General features: G+C 40.0%; 1 protein-coding gene and 1 long non-coding RNA gene across 3 annotated transcripts; both read left to right on the top strand.

The window, feature by feature from the left end:
• The first annotated feature begins 1,580 nt into the window (after positions 1–1,580).
• Positions 1,581–10,804, top strand: LOC144516619 (rac GTPase-activating protein 1-like). Of its 2 annotated transcripts, none has more exons than XM_078248065.1 (17): positions 1,581–1,742; positions 2,208–2,310; positions 2,721–2,923; positions 3,185–3,339; positions 3,589–3,658; positions 3,782–3,835; positions 4,011–4,088; positions 4,323–4,437; positions 5,780–5,928; positions 6,048–6,212; positions 6,297–6,392; positions 6,559–6,757; positions 6,953–7,058; positions 7,300–7,432; positions 7,620–7,728; positions 7,859–7,967; positions 9,253–10,804. In XM_078248065.1, the coding sequence occupies exons 2-17, from the start codon at positions 2,226–2,228 to the stop codon at positions 9,326–9,328; spliced, it is 1,902 nt and encodes a 633-aa protein (XP_078104191.1). In that variant the 5' UTR covers positions 1,581–1,742; positions 2,208–2,225; the 3' UTR covers positions 9,329–10,804. The 2 variants fall into 2 exon arrangements, with proteins under 2 accessions (XP_078104191.1, XP_078104192.1); XM_078248066.1 differs by having other exon boundaries at positions 2,211–2,310.
• A 6,459-nt stretch (positions 10,805–17,263) lies between these two features.
• On the top strand, positions 17,264–20,582 carry LOC144516621 (uncharacterized). The gene is made up of 4 exons (XR_013501859.1): positions 17,264–17,439; positions 17,817–17,918; positions 18,020–18,343; positions 20,229–20,582. It is a non-coding gene; the product is annotated as an uncharacterized LOC144516621 (long non-coding RNA).
• The last annotated feature ends 249 nt before the right edge of the window (positions 20,583–20,831 follow it).

Genomic DNA, 20,831 nt, shown 5'->3' on the forward strand with positions numbered 1-20,831 from the left:
TCAATTTTTACACAAAGTGGACAGAAACTTCCTTTATCTGAAAGCAAGTGAAGTTTAAGGGTCTGGATAGTGTGCACAAATATGAACAGGATGTATAGCGGGTGTGTTCTGCTTCAATGCATCCTCCTAAGTAGATGCTTATCTGCCAAGTGATCCCCATGAGGCAGTTTGTGGATCCATTACCCTTCCAATGGTGCCACTGAGGAGGCCTAACCAGTCAGCACAATCTGTGGTGCTTCCTCTGAAACTTTGGTGCATTAGAGCCTCCTGATACTGTTTTCACGTCTGAGATGCATTTACTGTATGAAATGTGGACCTTGTTGTTGCATTATCCATGCACATTTTAGACAGACAACTAAAAATCTGTGAACTCATTATTCAGGTAAACACTCTGTCTTAAAAACTGCTTGTAAAATATTGCCTGTCTGAATAAACTCGGCAATGTGGTAACGTGCCTTTTACAATATATTGTCTCATCTGACAAATAATATATTTGCACTATGTTATAAAATCATTATGGTGAATGAAAAAAATTGGTCTGTTTTGCAAAATTAATTATTTCCCTTTTTTTCCTCTTGGCGATGCACTTGGTTGATGCCAGATTACAGATTAATGCAGAGAGCATACTAGTCGACTCAGTTTAAGAAAGGGCAGGCAGTGATTGATGTAGCAAGAGAATTTTGGCAGTTAAATGATCTGTGACTGGAGGAAATGTACGTATAGAGATAAATAATTGCCTAAGACAGAGCGAAAATTGACTGACAGATCCTATTATCTCAAATCATCTCTAATGGACCTGCAGTATTCAACACACACACACACACACACACACACACACACACACACACACACACTAAATCAATTGCAAACAGTTTACATGTATGTGTTCATAACAACTCAACAATAGAAAACACACATACAAACAAATCTGTTATAGTCTATTGTTGAGTTGTTAAAAAATGTCTGTTATGAAGACATACATGTAAACTGTTTGCAATTGATTTTGTGTGTGTGTGCGTGAGTGCTACCCTCATTACATGTTGCACAGTAGAGCTGCTGCTGCCCCCATATATGACATCCGTGGCTGATTAATGATGCCGTTGTGTGCATCCCATGTGCCAGGCCCATAGCAACAGGACACAATGTAGGATTTTATGATTTTACACTAAATTTCACTATACTGAATTTGATACTCTGATGCAGAGTAAGGAGAGCAGGAGGCACAGATACTGGACTTGACTCACCTCAGTCAAAACTACCCTTTTTATTTACTTATGGGGTTATTGGTTACAGTTAATGAGTTAGATCAGATATATGAAAGAAAGTTATTTCAAGCACAGATCTCCTTTCAAAAACTACGGGCCCAGCCCAATTTGACACAGATTTTGAGCCAGTGGTTGTCTTTCTAGTAGATAAAGAACCACACTGGGTCATTATAAGGCAATATCTTGTTTTTTTTTTGTATGTCCACCATGTCCTCATCAAATGGCACTAATCGCCACCCTGCATTTACAACTCTGGGTGTGTGGGGGCGATAGAGCGCTCCGACCTCCGCCAAATCCGCCAACGAGGAAGAAAACCGGCGCTGATTTTGAACTTTGAAGAAGAATGTGCAAACTTTATCAAACAGGTGTGGCTCTGCTGTTGCTGGTGTGGGAATAAACCATCTAACATCTGCTTTTAACATCGGAACTTGTTACATTACATGTCAGCCCTACTTTTACAGGAAAACTATTGCACATGTAAGTGTTTTGTTCTTTCTATTGATCAACGTAACGATAGTTAGCTAGCGTTGAGTCAACACAAACTAATGCTAATGTTATGTAGCTAGCTAACGTTAACACAGTGTAGTAACGTTAAACATGGCGCAACATTAATGTATCTAAGAAGCTTGAGAGTTGTTTTAAATACAGTGGAGAGATAAAGTCATGGCGAACGCCTGAACCTAAGTAACGTTAGCTGACATAACAATGAGTGACGTTGTTTTTCTTTAGCACTAACGTTAATGTTGTAGTTAACGTATGTAACGTTAACGATATTTGTTAACGTTACATTTCCCATGTTTGATGTTAACGTAACACTGACATTACATGTAGCGTTAGACCTAACGGGCTAATTCAACGTTAACAAAGTAAAACGTCAACAAAATATAATAACCATACTAGCATTAACCATTATCCTACCCACCCATTTCTACCTACTGAAAGTAGCTGCAGTAAGACACGATGGAGTCGTCTGTTGTGAACCTGTACAACCAGTTCCAGAATCTGAGAGCCCAGGTGGACGGTCTGAATGAGGGTATTGAACCACGTAAGTTATTTCCACACTTTGTCTTAGTATTTGCCACCTCTTTAGAAGCAACATACGATGAATGCAGAAGCAGTAATGAGCCTTTGCTTTAGCTAGAAAAGGCTGGCAGGGCCAGGACTACAGACATGCTGTGAAAACTGATGGTGCAGCCCATGGTGGAAACAGCTATTGGGGTATACATAAAAATAGTCCAGATGATGCAATTCATTTCAATTTGAACTAACAGGAAAGCACTATTACTCATTTGTTCACTTTACAGCAGAGCACTCAGTCTTTTTGTCCTCTATCTTGCGGTAATTCAGCAAGGGCAATAAGCAATTTGGATGCCTAATACACAAAGCCACTACAGAAGAATAGTATATTGTGCACAGCAGCAATGCAACAATCTCCTGTTCTGTTGTGGTATTCAGAGTTCCTCCAGATGGCAGTGAACTTTGAGGAGTGCCGTAAGAAGTGGCTGCGGGCAGGTGAGGAGCTGGTTTCCTGTAAAGAGGTGCTGGCTAAAGCAGAGACTGAAAGGGGAGCACTGGAGGTCAAACTGAAGCATGCCCGCAACCAGGTGGATGTGGAGATCCGCCGAAGGCAGAAGGCTGAGGCTGTCTATGAGAAGCTGGTTGGTGCAACACTACTTATATGTATTGTGTATATACATGCGTGGTTGCTGATGGGATAAATAGGAAATTAGAAAAATGAAAAATCTAGATGTTCATCTTCAAATAATGCTATTGGTCGCTGCTCTTGGTAAAGCTTCCTGTGTATGTCACTGTATGTGAATAGATTTTCTATCTGGTGATCATTATAATAATAATAATAAATTTTTCTGCATTTGTCTGTGTCCCTGTCAACCTGCTGATTTTTTTTTTGGGTATAACAGGAACGTCAGCTACAGCTGATACGGGAGTTGCTGATATCCGAGAACAATGGTAACAGTGTCCACCTGAGTGAGGAGCAGCGCTCCGCCCTGGCCTTCCTCAATGCCCACTCACAGGCAGCACAGGCTGCTAAGAGCAACCTCGACTCCAGTCGAAGGTCAGATTCTGAAATGGCTACAAGTGCACCATTAACTCATGTAGTTAGTGAATACACTGTCTGCTATAAACGGTATAGAGTTGCAGCATACATACTGTACATTGTGGGAATAGAATAACATATGCAAAATATGAGTTCCTATATTAAAGCTGGTATGATTCATCAGAATATTGTCATTTTCAACTAGCCTTGGGCACAGGAAGTACTTAAGACAGTAGGATTATATGCTGACTTTAATCTATTTTACAGGTTAACCACCATCGATGAATCAGCTTCTATGCTGTCAGACATCAGCTATGACCAAACGGACGACTCTCTGGTATATTGACCCATTTTCTTATATTTTTCTGTATATTTTAGGAGAACTGCTGATTTGATGATCAGATTGTGGGACAACCGAGTTTATTAAGTACTATGCTCTATCTCTCCCCTTTTCCTGTAGGACTGGGATTCCTCTGTGATGAAGACTGTAAGACTGCGGAAACGCCAGAAACGAGTGAGTCATGTCTTTACTCACATTTGGAATAGATGCCTCCTTGCATGCATTATTGATAAAAGTATTCTTGATAAAAAAAATGTTTTTTGATTGTGTTTCTATACATCAGCACGACTTTGGCTTGCTATTTGGTGTACAGTTTTCAGCAGCCATTCCTGTACATTTTAATCCACAGCGCTCCTCCAGAAAACTCCCTGAGGTTCCTCCACAGGCTATGAAGAAACCACGCTCCACTGGCCGCACATCAGATAGGGTAATGCAGTGCTGACCTCTGCAGCTGAATGCACCACTAACATTTGTGTATAACCCTAACAGCTTGGTGTGATTATGTCTCTTTATGAAATTAGCAGACAAATAAAATGGCTATCAAGAGAAAGTAAACCTCAATATTGTAAATCAATAGTCACTCAAATGTCGTTCAGTTTGGTTGGACAGAGCCTTAAATGTATTTACAATGGTTTGTTTTGTTTTTTTAAATATGATTCAGATAAATGAGTCTATAGTGGCCAAAACCACCATCACTGTGCCGGTGAATGGTGGTGCTGTCGAGGCTGTCTCCACCATTGAAACTGTGCCTTACTGGACACGCAGCAGAAAGAGCGGTGAGAATGTTGTAGATTTTCTGTATGGTTCCTCTTTACTAGGCCTGGCAAACTTGATTCCTTTTAAGGATTCGGGTTATTCTGAGTCACTCACTAAACTGATCTGGGTTGTGCGAGTCAGTTCTGTAGATCCACACGGTGCAGACTCACTATTTCAGATCTGGTATTTTTGAGTCTGCCATGTTACCGGCTTTATTATTTCAGAAGTGAAAGAATGGCTTTTGTTGTGGATTTGCTTTTCACCCTGACTCGAGGAGAGACTTCACTCGCTCTGCAGATCCACTCATGACAACGTAGCCGGCTGATTCGACTGACTGACTGACTCACTCTTTCACTCACTGTCTCACTCACTCACTCACTCAAGCTTGCAATGTTTCCGGCTCTGTGGGAAGTTCCTAATCTCGGACTGTCTCTCTGCTCACTCAGTTGTTTGAGTTGAGTTGTGGTTGCCTACGAAATTGTAAGTTCTAAAGCTTTTGGCAGCTAAGATGGCTAGGACTAGTAGTAGCTAATGTTGCAAGAGGTTTGTGTGTGGCGCTGTTATCATTTTAGATTGAATTGTAGTAGGACTCAACTGATCTGAGTTAATGATACTAGAGACTCACGACTCATGGGTTAATTTAAAGACGGGTGAAAGATCTGAGTGAGTCACGACTCAAACAGGTTTGTTCTTTACAGGACCTTTTTATAACAAAAGAAAACAAAACTAATTTGACTATAAAACCAATGTATGTTTGAAATTAAAGGTGCTCTAAGTGATGTGACACGTTTTTTAGGCTACAGCATTTTTTGTCACATACAGCAAACATCTCCACACTATCTGCTAGCTGACTGTCCCCTGAACACACTGTAAAAAAACCGCGGTCTCTGTAGACAGCCCAGGCTCCACAAACGGCAACAAAAACAAACAGCGCCAACCTGCACCACGAACCATAACCAACAGTGTTCCAGCCAATAACCGACAAGGAGGAGTTGGTTGAGTCATGAACGTGCATTGTGGAAGTAGCCTACTGGCTAATGCTGCTGCAGTGATGGCTCAACCAGCTCCTCCTTGTCAGTTATTGGCTGGAACACTGTTTGTTATGGTTCGTGGTGCAGGTTGGCGCAGTTTGTTTTTGTTGGCGTTTGTGGAGCCTGGGCTGTCTACAGAGACCGCGTTTTTTTTGCAGTGTGTTCAGGGGACAGGCAGCTCGTGGATAGTGAGGAGATGTTTGCTGTATGTGACGAAAAATGTTGTAGCCTAAAAATGTGTCACATCACTTAGAGCACCTTTTTAATGGATTTTTTTTAATTTCACTTCACTGGTTTGGAGATTTTTACCAACATGTGATTGTGCCTACAGTTGCGCCAGCATGGGGTGATACAACCACTACTGACCAATCCGAGACTGCCAGTGAGACTCCCAGCACACCCGTGTCCAATTTCCCTGCCCAGCTCCGAACCCCCAGAGCTAATAGAGGAGAAAAGAAGCATCAGTTTGTCCCCAAAACAGTAAGACCGTATAATTTTTGTTCTGTCTGCATCAACATTACAAGCTGGTTCAACTTGTTTAGGTACAACTACTTGAAGTATCAACTTACCTTGGGCACTGTGGTCCCTCTATCACTAAGGTGATCAAGTCTGAGTTTTGCGTACCATGTGGAAGAAGAACAAAGTTTGGCAAGATGTACCTCCGCTGCCAGGATTGTAAGATTGTGACCCACCCAGAGTGTCGTGACTGCTGTCCCCTGCCCTGTAATCCCACAGCTGTTGGCACTCCCATCAAGAACACAGAGGTACATGAATAGCATGTTAACACCATTTTTCATTATTTTCTATTACTTTCATATTTAGATTAATTGTGTGTGTTTTGTATGCAGATCACCCTGGCTGACTTTGCTCCAGTCACCTCCCCAAAGATCCCAGCTTTGGTTATCTACTGCATTAGGGAGATTGAACAAAGAGGCCTACATGAGGTGAGACAGACTTTATTAAAGTCCTTGTTAACTTGTCACCCTCATGTTATGCTCTGATCCTTTTCTCTTGAGTGATTACAATAGATAATTTCTCTCTAATTGGCTATCTCATTCAGTAGCAGCCAGACACTGAGAGCTGCTTTCTTTTATGTTTTCCTTGCCCCAGGTTGGCCTGTACAGAGTCTCTGGCCAAGAGCGCATGGTGAAAGAGCTGAAGGAGAAGCTGGTTAGAGGAAAGACTCTGCCTCCACTTCACAAAGTGGACGACATTAACGTCATTACAGGTGTCCTCAAAGACTTCCTCAGAAACCTGCCAGAGCCACTGCTCACCTTCCACCTTAACAAAGCCTTCATAGAAGCAGCTGGTGAGTTTCCGAGGCTTGTAGAATCACTTACAGAGGTTTGCTGTAACCGCAGTGGTCTCTATCTGTCTGAATGTTTACGTAACATTATTATTTTAAGAACAATGCTTTTTAATTGAGTGAAGCAAGAAGCTCCATGGGAAACGGGTAACATGCATGTACACGAATGTGAGAAGTCTGGTGTTAATGTTTTTGTAGAAATCCAGGATGACGGCAACAGTCTCGCCCTGCTGTATCAGACCATCAGCGAGCTGCCTCAACCAAACCGAGACACTCTGGCCTGCCTGATGATCCATCTACAGAAGTAATTTTCATTACATTTCAGCAGTGCTAAGAAGCCTTTTTGTTTTATCCTTTTCATCCTCCCATCTGCTCCCATTACCTTCGACCCATTAGACAGGAGTGGTGTAAGCAGCTACTTGTATCCCAGAAGCACTTTTGTCCAAATGAGTGAGCAAGCATGTTGTAACCTCATACATCTCTGCAGTACAGATCAACTTTCATTTTAGTTAAGACTGACATTTTCTACCCCTTTCTTTTCCCAGGGTCTCTGAGTGTGTGGATACCAAGATGGATGTAAACAACCTGGCCAGAGTGTTTGGCCCTACCCTTGTGGGTCATGCTGTTCCCGACCCAGACCCTATGACCATCCTGCATGACACTAACAGGCAACCAAGGGTAACGTGAATGAGAATAAAGACTGCTCTGACTATACGTTATGTTCAGTGCCCTAGCCCAGTGTTTATAAAGTAGCTCATAGTTGAAGTATATGGGTGTATGTGCTTTTGTTTACTTCAAGATCAGTGTTTCTGTTCTTAAGAATGGTTTTGACTACAAATACTGGATTTAATTTATGTCTTTGTAGGTTGTAGAGCGCCTGCTCAGCATTCCGGGAAAGTACTGGGACCAGTTTGCTTATCCAGATAATACAGGCATGGACAATGCTCGCCACACTGATACTCCAGACCACCAAGGTAAATCACCAAAAGGGGAATAACAAGATTCTTCCTTTTTTATAAGCATTTATTCTCTGCATCTTTGGTTCACACATAACACAATCAGTTGTGTAAAACTGAGGAAGTGTTGATCTTTAATTAATTGTAGTGAGCATATTGGGACCACTGACCACTCCAGAGCACCAGATGATGGCCAAAACACCCTCCTCCAGCTCGCTGTCCCAGCGCATGAGGCAGACCCTCTCCAGCACTACCATGTAAGCTCACTCAAACTCTCTCACACACTTTCACAGTCTGTTAAAACAAACCAGAGTAAAAACGTCACTAAACCCTAATCCAAGTTACAGCTGGCCATAACAAATGATCTTGTTAATGATCATCTACATAGCTGTCTTTTCCCCCAGTAAAAGCCAGTTGGGAATTAATTTGTTAACCTTTGATAAAGTTACCTTGGATAACTGTCTGCTGTGTGGACAGTAAACACTATGATCAGCGCTCATATGCCACTTACTTACACTGTTAACTTGTGAGCCCCTGCACATTGCTGCTGAGAGGGAAAGAAAACGTAATTACTATATTATCTGTTTAAAAATCCTCACCTCTCTCCGACTGGACATTTACAGTTTTTCATTTCTAAAGGTGCTTTTGAAACTAATTTCATTCCATTGTGCATTTAAAATGATAATTGGAATGGCATAATAATGGTAATTTTATTCAAAATAGACCTTTTTTCCCAAAGGACATTTTGTAGATAAACCCCTGGTCTAAATAATACAACTAGTTGTGACTTTAGTTTCAGGGTCCTGGTATTGTTTATTCTATGGCTCACTGTCATGACTTCCCGGGATACTTGAATTGAACAGATCCATCGTTAATGTTATCAGTAATACCTGTGCTTTTTACTATGACAAGTCAAAATGTCCTGAGAAGAGGTCTAATCAGGCATAATAATAAGTAAAAATGTGTGTGTGTATAACTCAAAGGCTTGAGTTATATATTGTATGATGTAACGTTGGTCCGATTTATAAAAAACATAAAATAATTAAATTAAACGGTGACCATTTAGGTTTTTTTCTTTTAAAAGAGACTGAAATTAACAATATTTCACTGGCGGGAAAAATGTTGCTCATAAATGTTTAGCAGGCTGGTGTAATGCAGGCATGTATCTGCTCCTCTATGGGACACATTGCTGGAGGCATACTATACCAATGTCTTGTGTAGACAGCTTGACAGAGATATCACAGGTCTGGTTCAATGTAAAAGAATCTTACAAATGTTAACTCTGTGTGGGTTGAACATAGACCCTTAGTGAAAGAGCAGGTAAACCCTAAAAAGTAGGCCTATTGGTCAAGATCCAGTTTTAATAAAGTTTGAACATTTGCAGATTTGAGTGTAAGGCATTGTGTCACAAACATCCAGATCCAGATACATTTTAAGCTTTGAACTAAAAAAAAAATCCAAACTCATGTCAAATGATTAATCAAATGAAGCTAACTTAGTTGTCCACATATTAAGATTGGATTCTTGTTTTTATCTCCTTAGATTTGGGAGCAAAAGCAAAGCATCAGCTGCCTCTAACCGCCAGGGCACCTTCTTCGCCTCTCCACAGCTGAAGTAATGGCAAAGGAGAAATAAAAACATAGCCGTATTGTACTAACTGTAATAACTGAATATATATTCACATAATCATGTGGGAAAACTACTGTGCAATTTTAACATGTTTTATCACTGAGCTTTTTTTATTCAAGTATTTTATACAAGACTTTCTTACAAGAGTTTTCCTTTTGAAAAGATTCCTGCATGACCGTTTCAGTTTATCTTTATATCTTTGATTACTAATGATTTATTATTGACCAAAACTGTGGTCACTGGCCATCTATGTGATTGTAAGAGGTTTGCAGGCTTTGACCAGAAACCATTCTATACCAATTCAAGGATCATTATCTTCTGATTTGTGTTAAACATGTTGGTTTGATGTTAAAAATCTATGCATTCACTGGTGTAGGTCCATCTTTGAACCTGTGGTTGTAACCACAGCGACGGAGGTGCTCAAGCACACGTGAAATACACAGCTGCATTGGACAAAGAGGGAATAAATTGTATTATTGGCCAGTGTCTCTTTGTCTTTTGGCATTGGTTGCCTTGTCATTGTCCTGAAGACATTGTTTTTGTTTTCATGATTTAACATTTTGTTTTATATTTATGTTGATTGTGTGCTATGATGTATACCAATCATGACAATTTATATACCTTAACAATACTGCAATTTAAACACTGATACTGAATGGGAATAATGTTGCATATTGCACTATGTAACAATCTGAGTAAATGTGTATTCTACCTGGGAATACACGCCACTAGAGGCTGCTGTTGCACCACTTTTGATATGCAAGCCTTCGCCAATGAAGAGGGTCTTCTGTAGATTGTGTGCACAACCAGTCATTGATACTGACACTGAAAACAATTAACAGATCATTGGGAAAACTGTTATTCCTGTGACCAAGGACACTTAAGTCAATATGTTCTCTCACAAGACCGACATCTGAGACTCTCATCTGTGTGGTCATCACAAAATAAAACCTGGAGCTAATTTAAGTTATGAATGAATATCGATTTGCATGCACACTCACTATTTCAAATATTCGTATTAACAGTGGCTTTCTTGTACAGTTACATCATCAGTAATGCACAAGAAGGAACGCTTCCTCTGAGGAAATTTCCTCACTGCTGCTCTCACTGTCACCATTTAGAAGCTCCAGATTTTAGTGATGATGACATTATTTACTAAGTATTAATTATTGAAGAGAAATGTTTGTTGACAAAAAACTGATTAGTCATTAGAACCATGTTTTGCCTGCCAATTAAGAAATGTGCATCGTTTTGAGGTTGTAAGACTCCAGTAATACATTGTTTTATACATTCTTCTACATGTATTCCATTATATGGTTCTGTTTCTCTAATGAAATATTGTCTAACTGATGTTACTTTCACCAAAGATTTTGTGGACTGAATGTAAAACTGAATTTCTTTGTCTTAGCTCAAAAGGATTACACAAGTCCATAAATTGAGTTTAAAATAAATCCTCAAAAGACTGGTTCTTTTGTCCTGGTGGGTGTTGTTCATGCATGAGCTGGACATGTGGGGTGAGGAACCCTGCTGAAATGAGGCCCTAGAGCATGGGAGGCATACATGTAGGATGTGTGGATTGTGTTACCAGCAAGTCAACCTAAAAAAAACCCTCCTCTTACACCTGGATGTGGTTTAGTGTTAACCCTATTAACGGAGTATGTTATTAAGGCCTAATTCACGCAGCCTAAAACCTTCATGTTTACATTTGATCTTCATTTTCCTGGTGGAAATTGAATGTTGGCCATTGTTATTCAAGATCTACAGTGAAAGAGCAAAGCCGATGTAGCGCTGAATGATAATGTGATTTGGTTCATTGTTCCAATAGTCATTACAGCTATTTCCATAATCTGTTGGGCTGAGTGGGCAGGCGATGAGGTCCAACATTATTATGAATTAAAGCAAGGATCATTTATACATCTCATAGTTATTCCATTAACAGTTACTGTGGAGAGTGCTAAGCCAGGCTGAACTCATTGACATACATTTTGTGTGGCCTCATTCAATACAGAGCTTCAACAACACATGAGGCCCTTTGAGATCTGAGCCCAGCTGTTTGGGAGAGGAATGAAAATATGCTGGGCAGAGTTCATCCAAATGAGTTTGTTCTCTCTTCTATCCTTTCTTTCTCTCTCTCTCTCACACACACACAAAGAGCCATGCATGACTTCAGAGAAGGCCCTCAGAAAATGTTTGAATTTCAAATCAACATTAATAGTTCATTAGCCTGAAATAAGGTCTCCTGTGTGTCGATGTGTCCTCTCATCGGGGGATTGTGTGTTTATTTATGCTGTACGGTGCAGCATGCGCTTTGCGGTTGCAGACATCAAACAGCTGGCTGTGTACAGTGAGTCTCTGTAGCTCCATATTCCAGCATGCCCCAGTGTGCAGTGATAGAGCTCCACTCTGCTGTGGGACCAACGAGGACCAAATGAGTAACTAGTCCAATTAAGAGCTCTTAAATAAATTACAATATAAGCTGGTAAACACACAACAACAGCACTATTTAATTCCTCTATTTCTAGAGTGACCTCCAGGCAGTGATGCCAAAAGGAACCAACAAAACTATTACTATCTTTGGAAGCCAAATACAATCAATACATTATTCAATTCATAAGGTTTATTTTAGTTGACATTTAGTGTATGTGTGTCAAGCTCTCACTGTGTAGCATGAAGTGGGTTTCTGCAGCATTGCCTGTTTGAGGTCAGGGTCAATAATGCCAGCACCTCAGAGATGTCAACTCAATAACTGCCAGTCAAATCCACCCATCTGATCATATATCTAATCATTATGTTAAAGCAAAAAGCCATGTCAACCACAAGACAATAGTTCTTGCATGTCTTGTATTTGACTACTTGTGTATGTACATTTGTTACAGAAAACACATTGTTTTACATATTTTTGTCACTTGCTGCATTTCTATGTTCCTGCTGTGTTGTAGAACCTGCTCACTATTCTTGGAAGATTTACTGTTGGATCAGGATAGGCATCATGCAGATTTGCTTTTGAAATGACATCATAATGGGCAGGGGAGAAGTAGCAGTTAATCAGGTTTAGAGAATGCTGCATATTGCTTAAAAAGTGGTCCTCCAGATTTGTTTCTGACACTGTTTTCAGTCAATTGTGTGACAGATTGTGTGATCAATATGTTTTCCATTTGGTGAATTAAACATACAACACTGAAATACCACACTGTTCTGCACTAGGCCTATAAAATCCCTGAAAGACAAGACAAGAGGCATTGTCCAATCTACACCTACCTAAAGCCAGTGAGTTTTTTAAATGCAAATAATTGTATGGCTTGTTGGCTTTCAATGCTCTTGCTCTCTCCCTCTATCTCTTATTCCCTTGTTCCTTCTGTTTTTCTTCTCCTATCTCCACCCCTCCTTTGAATCGAACCGCCGTCTTAGCCGGCTACCCTGCATGGTCGATACCTTGTTACCACAGAGAAATCAATTATCTCGACCAAGCAGCAGGGGAAAGAGGCAATAATGAAAGAATGCTCCTCCTTCCCAGACGATGGTCATGGTCATTAAATATGAATTTATCATTGGCTGAGGAGATTTATGGAGCGAGATGTGAGCCCCGAGTCCACGCTCTCTTTACAGCATAAGTTCATAGTCTAGTTACAAATGTGTGTAAACTAAATGGGTAACAGGTTGTCAGGCTCATGGTGTTATTATGTGTCCTTAAGCTTAAACAGGGATGTGGTTATTTCCGTGTACTGTTATCTGGATGCAACTGACACAAAGATGTAACATTAAACTGTCCTTTCAAAAAATAGCCACACAACATAGGCTGCCTTAAGGTGACAAGAATTTGTTCATAATTGTGATGACACACCTTTATGACTGGCCTCTGAGGGGGAATGGAGGACAATAAAACCTAAAATGGTTCAGCATAGGCTGTGTGGTGTACACTGTAGTGTATACTGAGTGCATGAGATGCCACCACATTCATGGACGGTGCAGGCTCTTTTCAATTTGATGTCTGAGCGCCACTCACTCAGGTGACAGTGGAGATGGCAGAGAGGGCTGACAGGTAGCTGGGCATGCCAACCATACTTGCCCGTTTGGGTCTGTAATGAGCCGATCTGATGACTTGTCTGACATCACCACAGCAGGAGAAAAAGAAAAGGTGCAAATGAGTGAGAAAGAGGGGGAGGATGGAACGTAGAGGGAAACGTGTAATTTGGGCTTGCTCTTAAGGCAGCAAAAAATTCCATTTTAATGGGGCACCACAAGCAGGAGAAGGCACTCAGCAGTCTGTTGTGTTTGATGCCAAATTGTGCAGAATAAACAGATTTGCTGTGCAGCTGGTCCAAACACACTTTCTCTCTGTCTGTCTCTCTCTCTTCTCATCACCCAACACACACACACACACACACACACACACACACACACACACACACACACACACACACACACACACACACACCATCTCTCCTCATTCCATAACTCCCTCTTCATCTCCTGCCCCCTTCCTTGGACATGCCAGACAAGAATTAGACAAATCATCACAAAAAGATGGCAAGTGCTTTGATTTATTTTCTTCCACTTAACTGAGTAGTCATCTCCAGCTGTCATACAAAAAGTCAAGGCAGAGTATTTGTTTTAACAAGGAAAAGAGTGAGCTGCATGTCACTAATGAGAAACAACATGCCACATCTGGCTCATTTCCTCAGATGAGATGATTCGTTGGTCATAGTTCATCGTAGAAAAAGCTGCACACAATGTCTGTAGCATCTGTATTTAGAAACAGCAGTGCACGCTGACCACACTGTAGGTGATGTGATGCTAAAAAGGACGTTGCTGGCCATTCAAGATTAAACTAGTATTAAACTGTGACAATACAAAGGCAATTTTGTGTGTGAGGACAAGTAAAGTTCAGAGTGTAAAAGGAACAGGTGTAAGTCCTTTAAGTTGGGGCAGTGTCAGTATAAATGTTAATATGAAATCAGAGCAACAGTATCAGCGTATTAACAAGACTAAACAAATTCTACAACCATTCTGTGAGGCTGTGCTTATGCATAGCGATGCTTTGAGCGAAATACTAACATTATACTAATATGCTCAGAATGACTAACTATAACTCTTACACACTAATGTTCACCATGTCAGTTAAACATTTGCTAATTAGCACTAAACGGAAAGTACAGCTGAGGATGTTAGGAATCTCACAAGTATTGTAGTATGCATATAGTATAAAATGTTGACCTGGCATCACCCAGTCAGTAGAGTTAATCCTCTTGGGACAATGAATCTTTGTAAAAAAAAAAGTTGTGGAAATCCATTTGATAGTTGTTGAGATATTTCGGTCTGGATCAAAGTGATGGACCGACCAACAGTCGGACATTGCCATACCTAGCCGAGCTATGCTGCTAGCTTTGCTAAAAATAATTCTTTAAAGAATAAAGATCTTCAGTGATAGGTTTCCTGCCAGCAGAGTGACAGCATTGCCTGTTTGGCAGCATTAGTGGGTGCATCCACACACCAGCCTGCCATTGTTTCCATGATGTATGTATTGTTTTTAAAAACCGAGCTCTCACATGTGGATGCACACACAAACACACAGCTAAAATACCTGTATGCATGCAGCTGGGTGTTTGTGTGTGGTCCCTCCTGCATGAGTGCATCTGATTCATGTAATTGAATGGGAATGTGTGTGCAAGGGTGCATGATATGGAATAGTGTGAGAGGGGCTGTGGGCATGAATGGCTGAGTGTTTTCTAGTGAATGTGTGCATCGACCATGTGTGCAGGTATGTGTGTGCCTCTGCCTCAGAGTTTGGGATTGTTTTTTCCTGCATGGATGGACTTAGCTATAAATACTGTATATATACAATATATGATATACTCATATCTTCTAAACCACACAGCCCCAAATCTCATCTCTTTTGTAGTCTCTTTTCATGAGCTTCACTTGTAGCATACCACTACACCACTTGCATTACCAATAAGTGTTGTCAGTTTAGCTAAAGTTGAACGTTAGCAGCATTGGTCAAGGATTATTAAGTCATCTGGTGGTAATAACCTACTGACCTACAAAGCTCTTAATGGTCAGGCCCCATCATATCTTAAAGAGCTCATAGTACGCTATTGCCCCACTAGAACACTGCTCCCAGAATGCAGACTAAGCTTAAAACTCTGTTGATAAAGCTGTAGTTAGGGCTGTCTCAGGTTTGCCTTGGCCTAGCTCTTAGTTGTGTTGCTATATAGGTTTAGACTGCTGGGGGACTTTCTATGACAACTGAGCTCCTCTCTTCTCCTCCTCTCTCTCTCCATCTGTGTGCATTCATCTCCCATTAATGCATGTTACTAACTTACCTTCTTCCCCAGAGTCCTTGTGCTTTCTCGCCTCGCAGATTTCTTTGGATTGTGGTGGCACCTGGAGCTGCTGCCGTGGTCCTGCTCGTCGCCCACTGCTACTACTACTATTAATAATAGTTATGAATAATATATGTGTTACTATAAATGCCATCATGTAATTCTATTATACCTATTGCTATAATTATTATGAATCACAATTCTGTATTTATTTATTTAAATGCACGCTCTTGGGGGATTTGTTGGGTTTCTGTAAATTATAGAGTGTGGTCTAGACCTACTCTATATGTAAAGTGTCCTGAGATAACATCTGTTAATCTTTTGACACTATGAATGAAATTTAATCGAATTAATAATTTGGTCTCCTCCAATGGTGGTTCCCCACAGCAAATAGGCAATAGGCACCCTTAAACAAGTTTTATCTAAACCTGTAGCATCAGAAATGAAAAGGCCTCTGTCACTGTGCTCAGTTAAAAATATTTCTTTTTCTTTTGGCCACTAGAATGCACTGTTGCACCCTGTAATCCACCTCTGTGTCATGAAGCAGCTCTTCTCTGAACACACCCATTAATTTCACCTATCACCACAACTCTATCATGTACAGGTTGTTAGGATATGAGAGTAGTACAATTTTGTCAGTATTTGTATCATTTGCAACACTGAAGCTTTAATTTGAACTGATAAAATTTCTTCTACTGTGTCTGCCTGCTCAGGTGACAGGTATTAACATCTTCTTCCCCTGGATTTCACCTCTAGGGAAAATATTATATTGGGTAGATCAGAGTTCATACATAAATGTAAGGTGAACAGGGACCAGTGTATGTTGGAGCCTTATCACACGTGTAATTCACAAGTTCCTGGTTTCATCTTAACTGTAAGGTTGACAGCCGTTTGCATACATATGCATTCACCTTTTATCACACCTTGTATGTTAGTTGATACCTGTCAACATATGTTTGACAGTCAGCTGTCGCTATTGTCAATTTTCTTGTGAATTCCTGTTTTTGTTGAAAATGCAGGGCAAAGTGAGTGTGCATGTAAAATAATTGTGTATTGGCTCTGAATGTGCTGTACTGTGTTCTAACATTCAACAAATTCAATAATTCCATTTAGTTCAAATATATCTATAAATTGTGTTTCCAGTGTTAGCGTCACATCAGCTTGTTGTGATACATATGATGTCAGTGAGGTCCTGTGGTCAAATAAGAACAAATTAGCTAATTTAAAAACATTCAGTACCAATTTGCAACAGATGAATGTTTATTACAAAAGATTGAAAAGATTGAGCACATCAGAGTTCAGTTGATTATTGCCAATCAATTTACCACAAGATTTGACCAACCTGGTTCAAGACCTTAATAAATTGGTTTTCTTTTCAGTTTGTGACAATTTGGAACTGCATAAAGATTAGCTGTTAAAGTTTTCTATGAAAATGATGTCAATCAAATTGACCCATAATTAGTTTATATACAGTGAAAGGTGACTGATTATGTGTACAGAAATCTGGCTAATTTTAGCCTTTGAAGAGGCTGAGTCATAGTGAGAACTTACTCAAACCAAAGACCAACTTCCTTCCTTTGAAAGACATGAGAAAACCCTCAGGGCAGTGACAAATCAGACAGTGTGAGACTCTTGGCATTGTCAGAATAGCAGTGTATGTAAGACAAAACCTTCTCACAGTAGCTCACAATGGCGCAAGAATTGGAACTTTCTGACTACACCACTTTACATGAGCTTCAGGGAACGAAAACAAACAGTGGTGGCACTGATCAGTCAGGTAAGAGCACAAGTAAATACAGTATCATTTATTAAGAGATTCAATTGAAGGATACTGCAAAACGTTATTGTTAATCAGGGATTATCTTGTGTTTTCTGTTTACTACCTGAATCTTTAAAAAATTTCATCAGAAAGATGAAGCCTCAGGGAAAACTCAACAATGATCGTATTTGTTGCTCAGATCATCAACCTTTAAAGGAAATTTGATTTTAAAAAGTTTTGCAAGAAACATTAGAAGACCATTCATCACATCAAAGTGTTATAAAATATTGGAGAGGGTCAGATAGCACTGTCATTATCCCGAATTACAGAATGATTGCCTTGTGTGTGTGTGTGTGTGTGTGTGTGTGTGTGTGTGTGTGTGTGTGTGCGTGTAGGTGCAACACCCACAAAGACAAGACTTCTCAGAATTGGGATTTTAACTCTAGGAGTGTTGTTTATCGTACAAGCCACTCTCAATATCTCCCTGCGCCTTTTCTGTAAGTTGTGAACAACTATATTTCGTCTTACACATGCAAAATAAGTCACAGCATATGTTTCCGTTTTGCAATCATAACCCACAATTTCTGTTTTTTGCCAGTATATTCAAAAGAAGATACCGATCAGTTTCCTTTCAACAGCTCTGTAATAGCAGACATGTGCCAGATTGACCAGTCTCAACAGAATTCAATCCAGTCATGTTCCTGCTGCAAGAACCTGCTGAGAAGACTAGTGAGGAATTATCAGGCCTTGGAAACAGAGAGAGACATTCTACGCAACAAGGTCATTCAACTGACTAGAGACCAAACTAGAGATGATGACTATTCCCAGGAGTCTGGGTCTGGTACCATGGACCACCAGCTGATGTTAAGTGCAGACCACAGCCAAGTATAGATTCAACTATTTTCACAGTATGGAACCTCAGGTGGGCCAATATCTACCATATTGTGATGTGATGGCATATATTAAGTAAGCTTAATATATAAACACTGTTCCCAAACTGCTCCAAACAGCTCTATTGTAGTTGTAGTCTAGCCTTTACTTCCGTGACAAACGTGCATCACTTTGTAACATGTTATTATGCTCGCCTAGCTGCTTGCGTCGCACGTCCTCATACTCTGCAACTGTAGTCCATATCTTGGTATTGCATATGTGCGACTCCCAACAAAGAAGGAACAGAAGTGAGATGCCTCACTCGGTAGCTAAAACAGAGAGCTCAACACACAGGGTGAAAAGAGGAGCTGCAGCAATGTGCAGTACAACAAAAATTAACAGATGGTCAAATGAAGCTTCGCGAACCACTGTCTTTATTTTCTGAGCTCACTAGATGGCGCTCTCTGTTCAACAAAGGGTTGAAAACACCCTGAACTGCCATTCCTTTAACCTTTTTCTTTGAACAGAGAGCGCCATCTAGTGAGCTCAGAAAATAAAGACAGTGGTTCGCGAAGCTTCATTTGACCATCACTAACAAAAATATGGTGTTCTTTGAAAATTAAACAATGTAAACCTATTCTGGTACAACCTCTAAATACAGTTATGAACCTGAAAATGACCATAATATGAGCACTTTAAAGTCCCCTTCCAGACACGCTTAAAATTACTCTACTATACTGAGTTATGATTAATATTAAGTTTAACATGGTTTTCCCATGAAACATACAAAAGAAATTCGGAAAAGTGGCTGGACACTCTCCCTCATTGAGAAATTCTGGATCTGGCTTCGCCCCACCCACCACCATTCTAGATTGACAATCATTTGGTGACTACATTCTAACATCTACCTTAGATTAAGGAGCGAACGGCCATCTCATGGAGCTCGGGCAGCCTGTTTGTGAAGCTCCACAGGCATCAGGTGGGCAACCCAGCCAGCTTGCAGAGCTCCACAAAGGTTTTTTTTCAGGCTTTTGCATATTAGACAGTAATTGGCTTTCGAATCTGTGACATAGCTAATCAAGCAAGTTTGAATCTTAGATTTCAGGGAAGTGCACAGACATCTCCCCCTTCAGGAGAGGAATGTGAAAACACCACTCTAGTGACACACTTTGCACAGATACAAGTCAATAAAGTTAACGTCAGAGATTTTAGAGGACATAAAAATATAAAAAAGTTTATAAGTTTTCATTATAACATGTTTTTGTAAGGGGACTTGCTTTCATATGCGAAAGAGGTCCCTTTTATTAACAAACCCATAGATAATTATCACACAACTCTGCAGTTCTCCTCTGCACTATACAGCTTTGTAGGGTCTTTCAGCTAATTGTTTACAGATATGCTTACAGTGTGTATTGAAGTCACTTACTTCTTTTTCTAGTTTTTGTCCAGTCATGTTTGTTCTGTATGAACATTAATTGTAGAAAGATATTTAGAATTATAGCGTATAGAGATTTGTGGATATGGTTGTAAAACATATTCTCTCATTATGAATAAGGGTTTGAAATTAAGCCTAGTCCTTAGGGTAAATTGCCCGAGGAACATGAATTCCCTCTGCTCACTTTTAAGGCAAGTAGGCTAAATAATAAAACATTTTATTTATTAGTGCTTTACAGGCCACTCAAAGACACTTTACAGTAAAACCAGCACATTTAGCACATAAAAACAGATACAGCAATAAAACCAACACAAAACAAGCATATTAAAAGCAATTAAAACTTTGTAAAAATGTGGAGTGACTAGTAGGCCCTAAGTAGATCTTTTTAAATCCTTACGCATTGTTTTGTCTGTTGGACTTTTTCTCTCTGTCTGATAACAACAGCCGTATTTCCCTTTTTGCATAGTATATGTTTCACCTCCTTGTAATTTTCCATTAACAGCTGCTGCTCAGCGGGTTAAACATATGGCGCACGCGTCTTCTCCATTTCTGCATCAGGAAATCTGTGATCGATACCGTGGTCTATTTAAGAAAGCTGTGGACGTGCACTTATCCCAGCTATCTACACCTGGCTTGACATAGCTTCACCTTCTCATCCTGGATTTCTTCATTCTACTTTTGTGCAACAGGCCCCTGGATGTGTAAATAAGCAACCGTTTGATAACACATTTATCATATCAACTTTAAAAGGTGATAATATGTCAAAGTTTTGTTCAAAGCTTGTTGTGCTGCCACCAAGAGGCCAAAAAAAAATCAATGAATGCAGGTTTCAATAAACATTTACTCAAGGCTGTAATTTTGCTGTTGTCGATGTTTGCTATTGATGTTTTATTTGTTTGTTTTTTAATTGAAACCTTACACTATAAATTATGTTTCCTCTTAGTGTGAGGATGTGCAATCTGGACTTTCTTATTTAAAACAATATAGTTCCTGGCTGTTGTCACATCAATCGTTACTGCAGAAGAGAGAAGTGAAAGACTAAATCCTGACTGGACAGTTCCCTGTGGTTTTCACTGGACTCACATCCTCTTAAGAAATGTCCACT

Source organism: Sander vitreus, chromosome 4 (genome assembly GCF_031162955.1).
Source record: "Sander vitreus isolate 19-12246 chromosome 4, sanVit1, whole genome shotgun sequence".
Classification (NCBI taxonomy): domain Eukaryota; kingdom Metazoa; phylum Chordata; class Actinopteri; order Perciformes; family Percidae; genus Sander; species Sander vitreus.

Bases quoted from the DNA above. Each gene is read 5' to 3' on its own strand.
- LOC144516619 (XM_078248065.1), top strand. From the start codon at position 2,226: ATGGAGTCGTCTGTTGTGAACCTGTACAACCAGTTCCAGAATCTGAGA. The intron at 6,393-6,558 runs GTGAGACAGACT...TCCTTGCCCCAG, and splicing joins AACAAAGAGGCCTACATGAG to GTTGGCCTGTACAGAGTCTC. The intron at 7,729-7,858 runs GTAAATCACCAA...AATTAATTGTAG, and splicing joins TGATACTCCAGACCACCAAG to TGAGCATATTGGGACCACTG.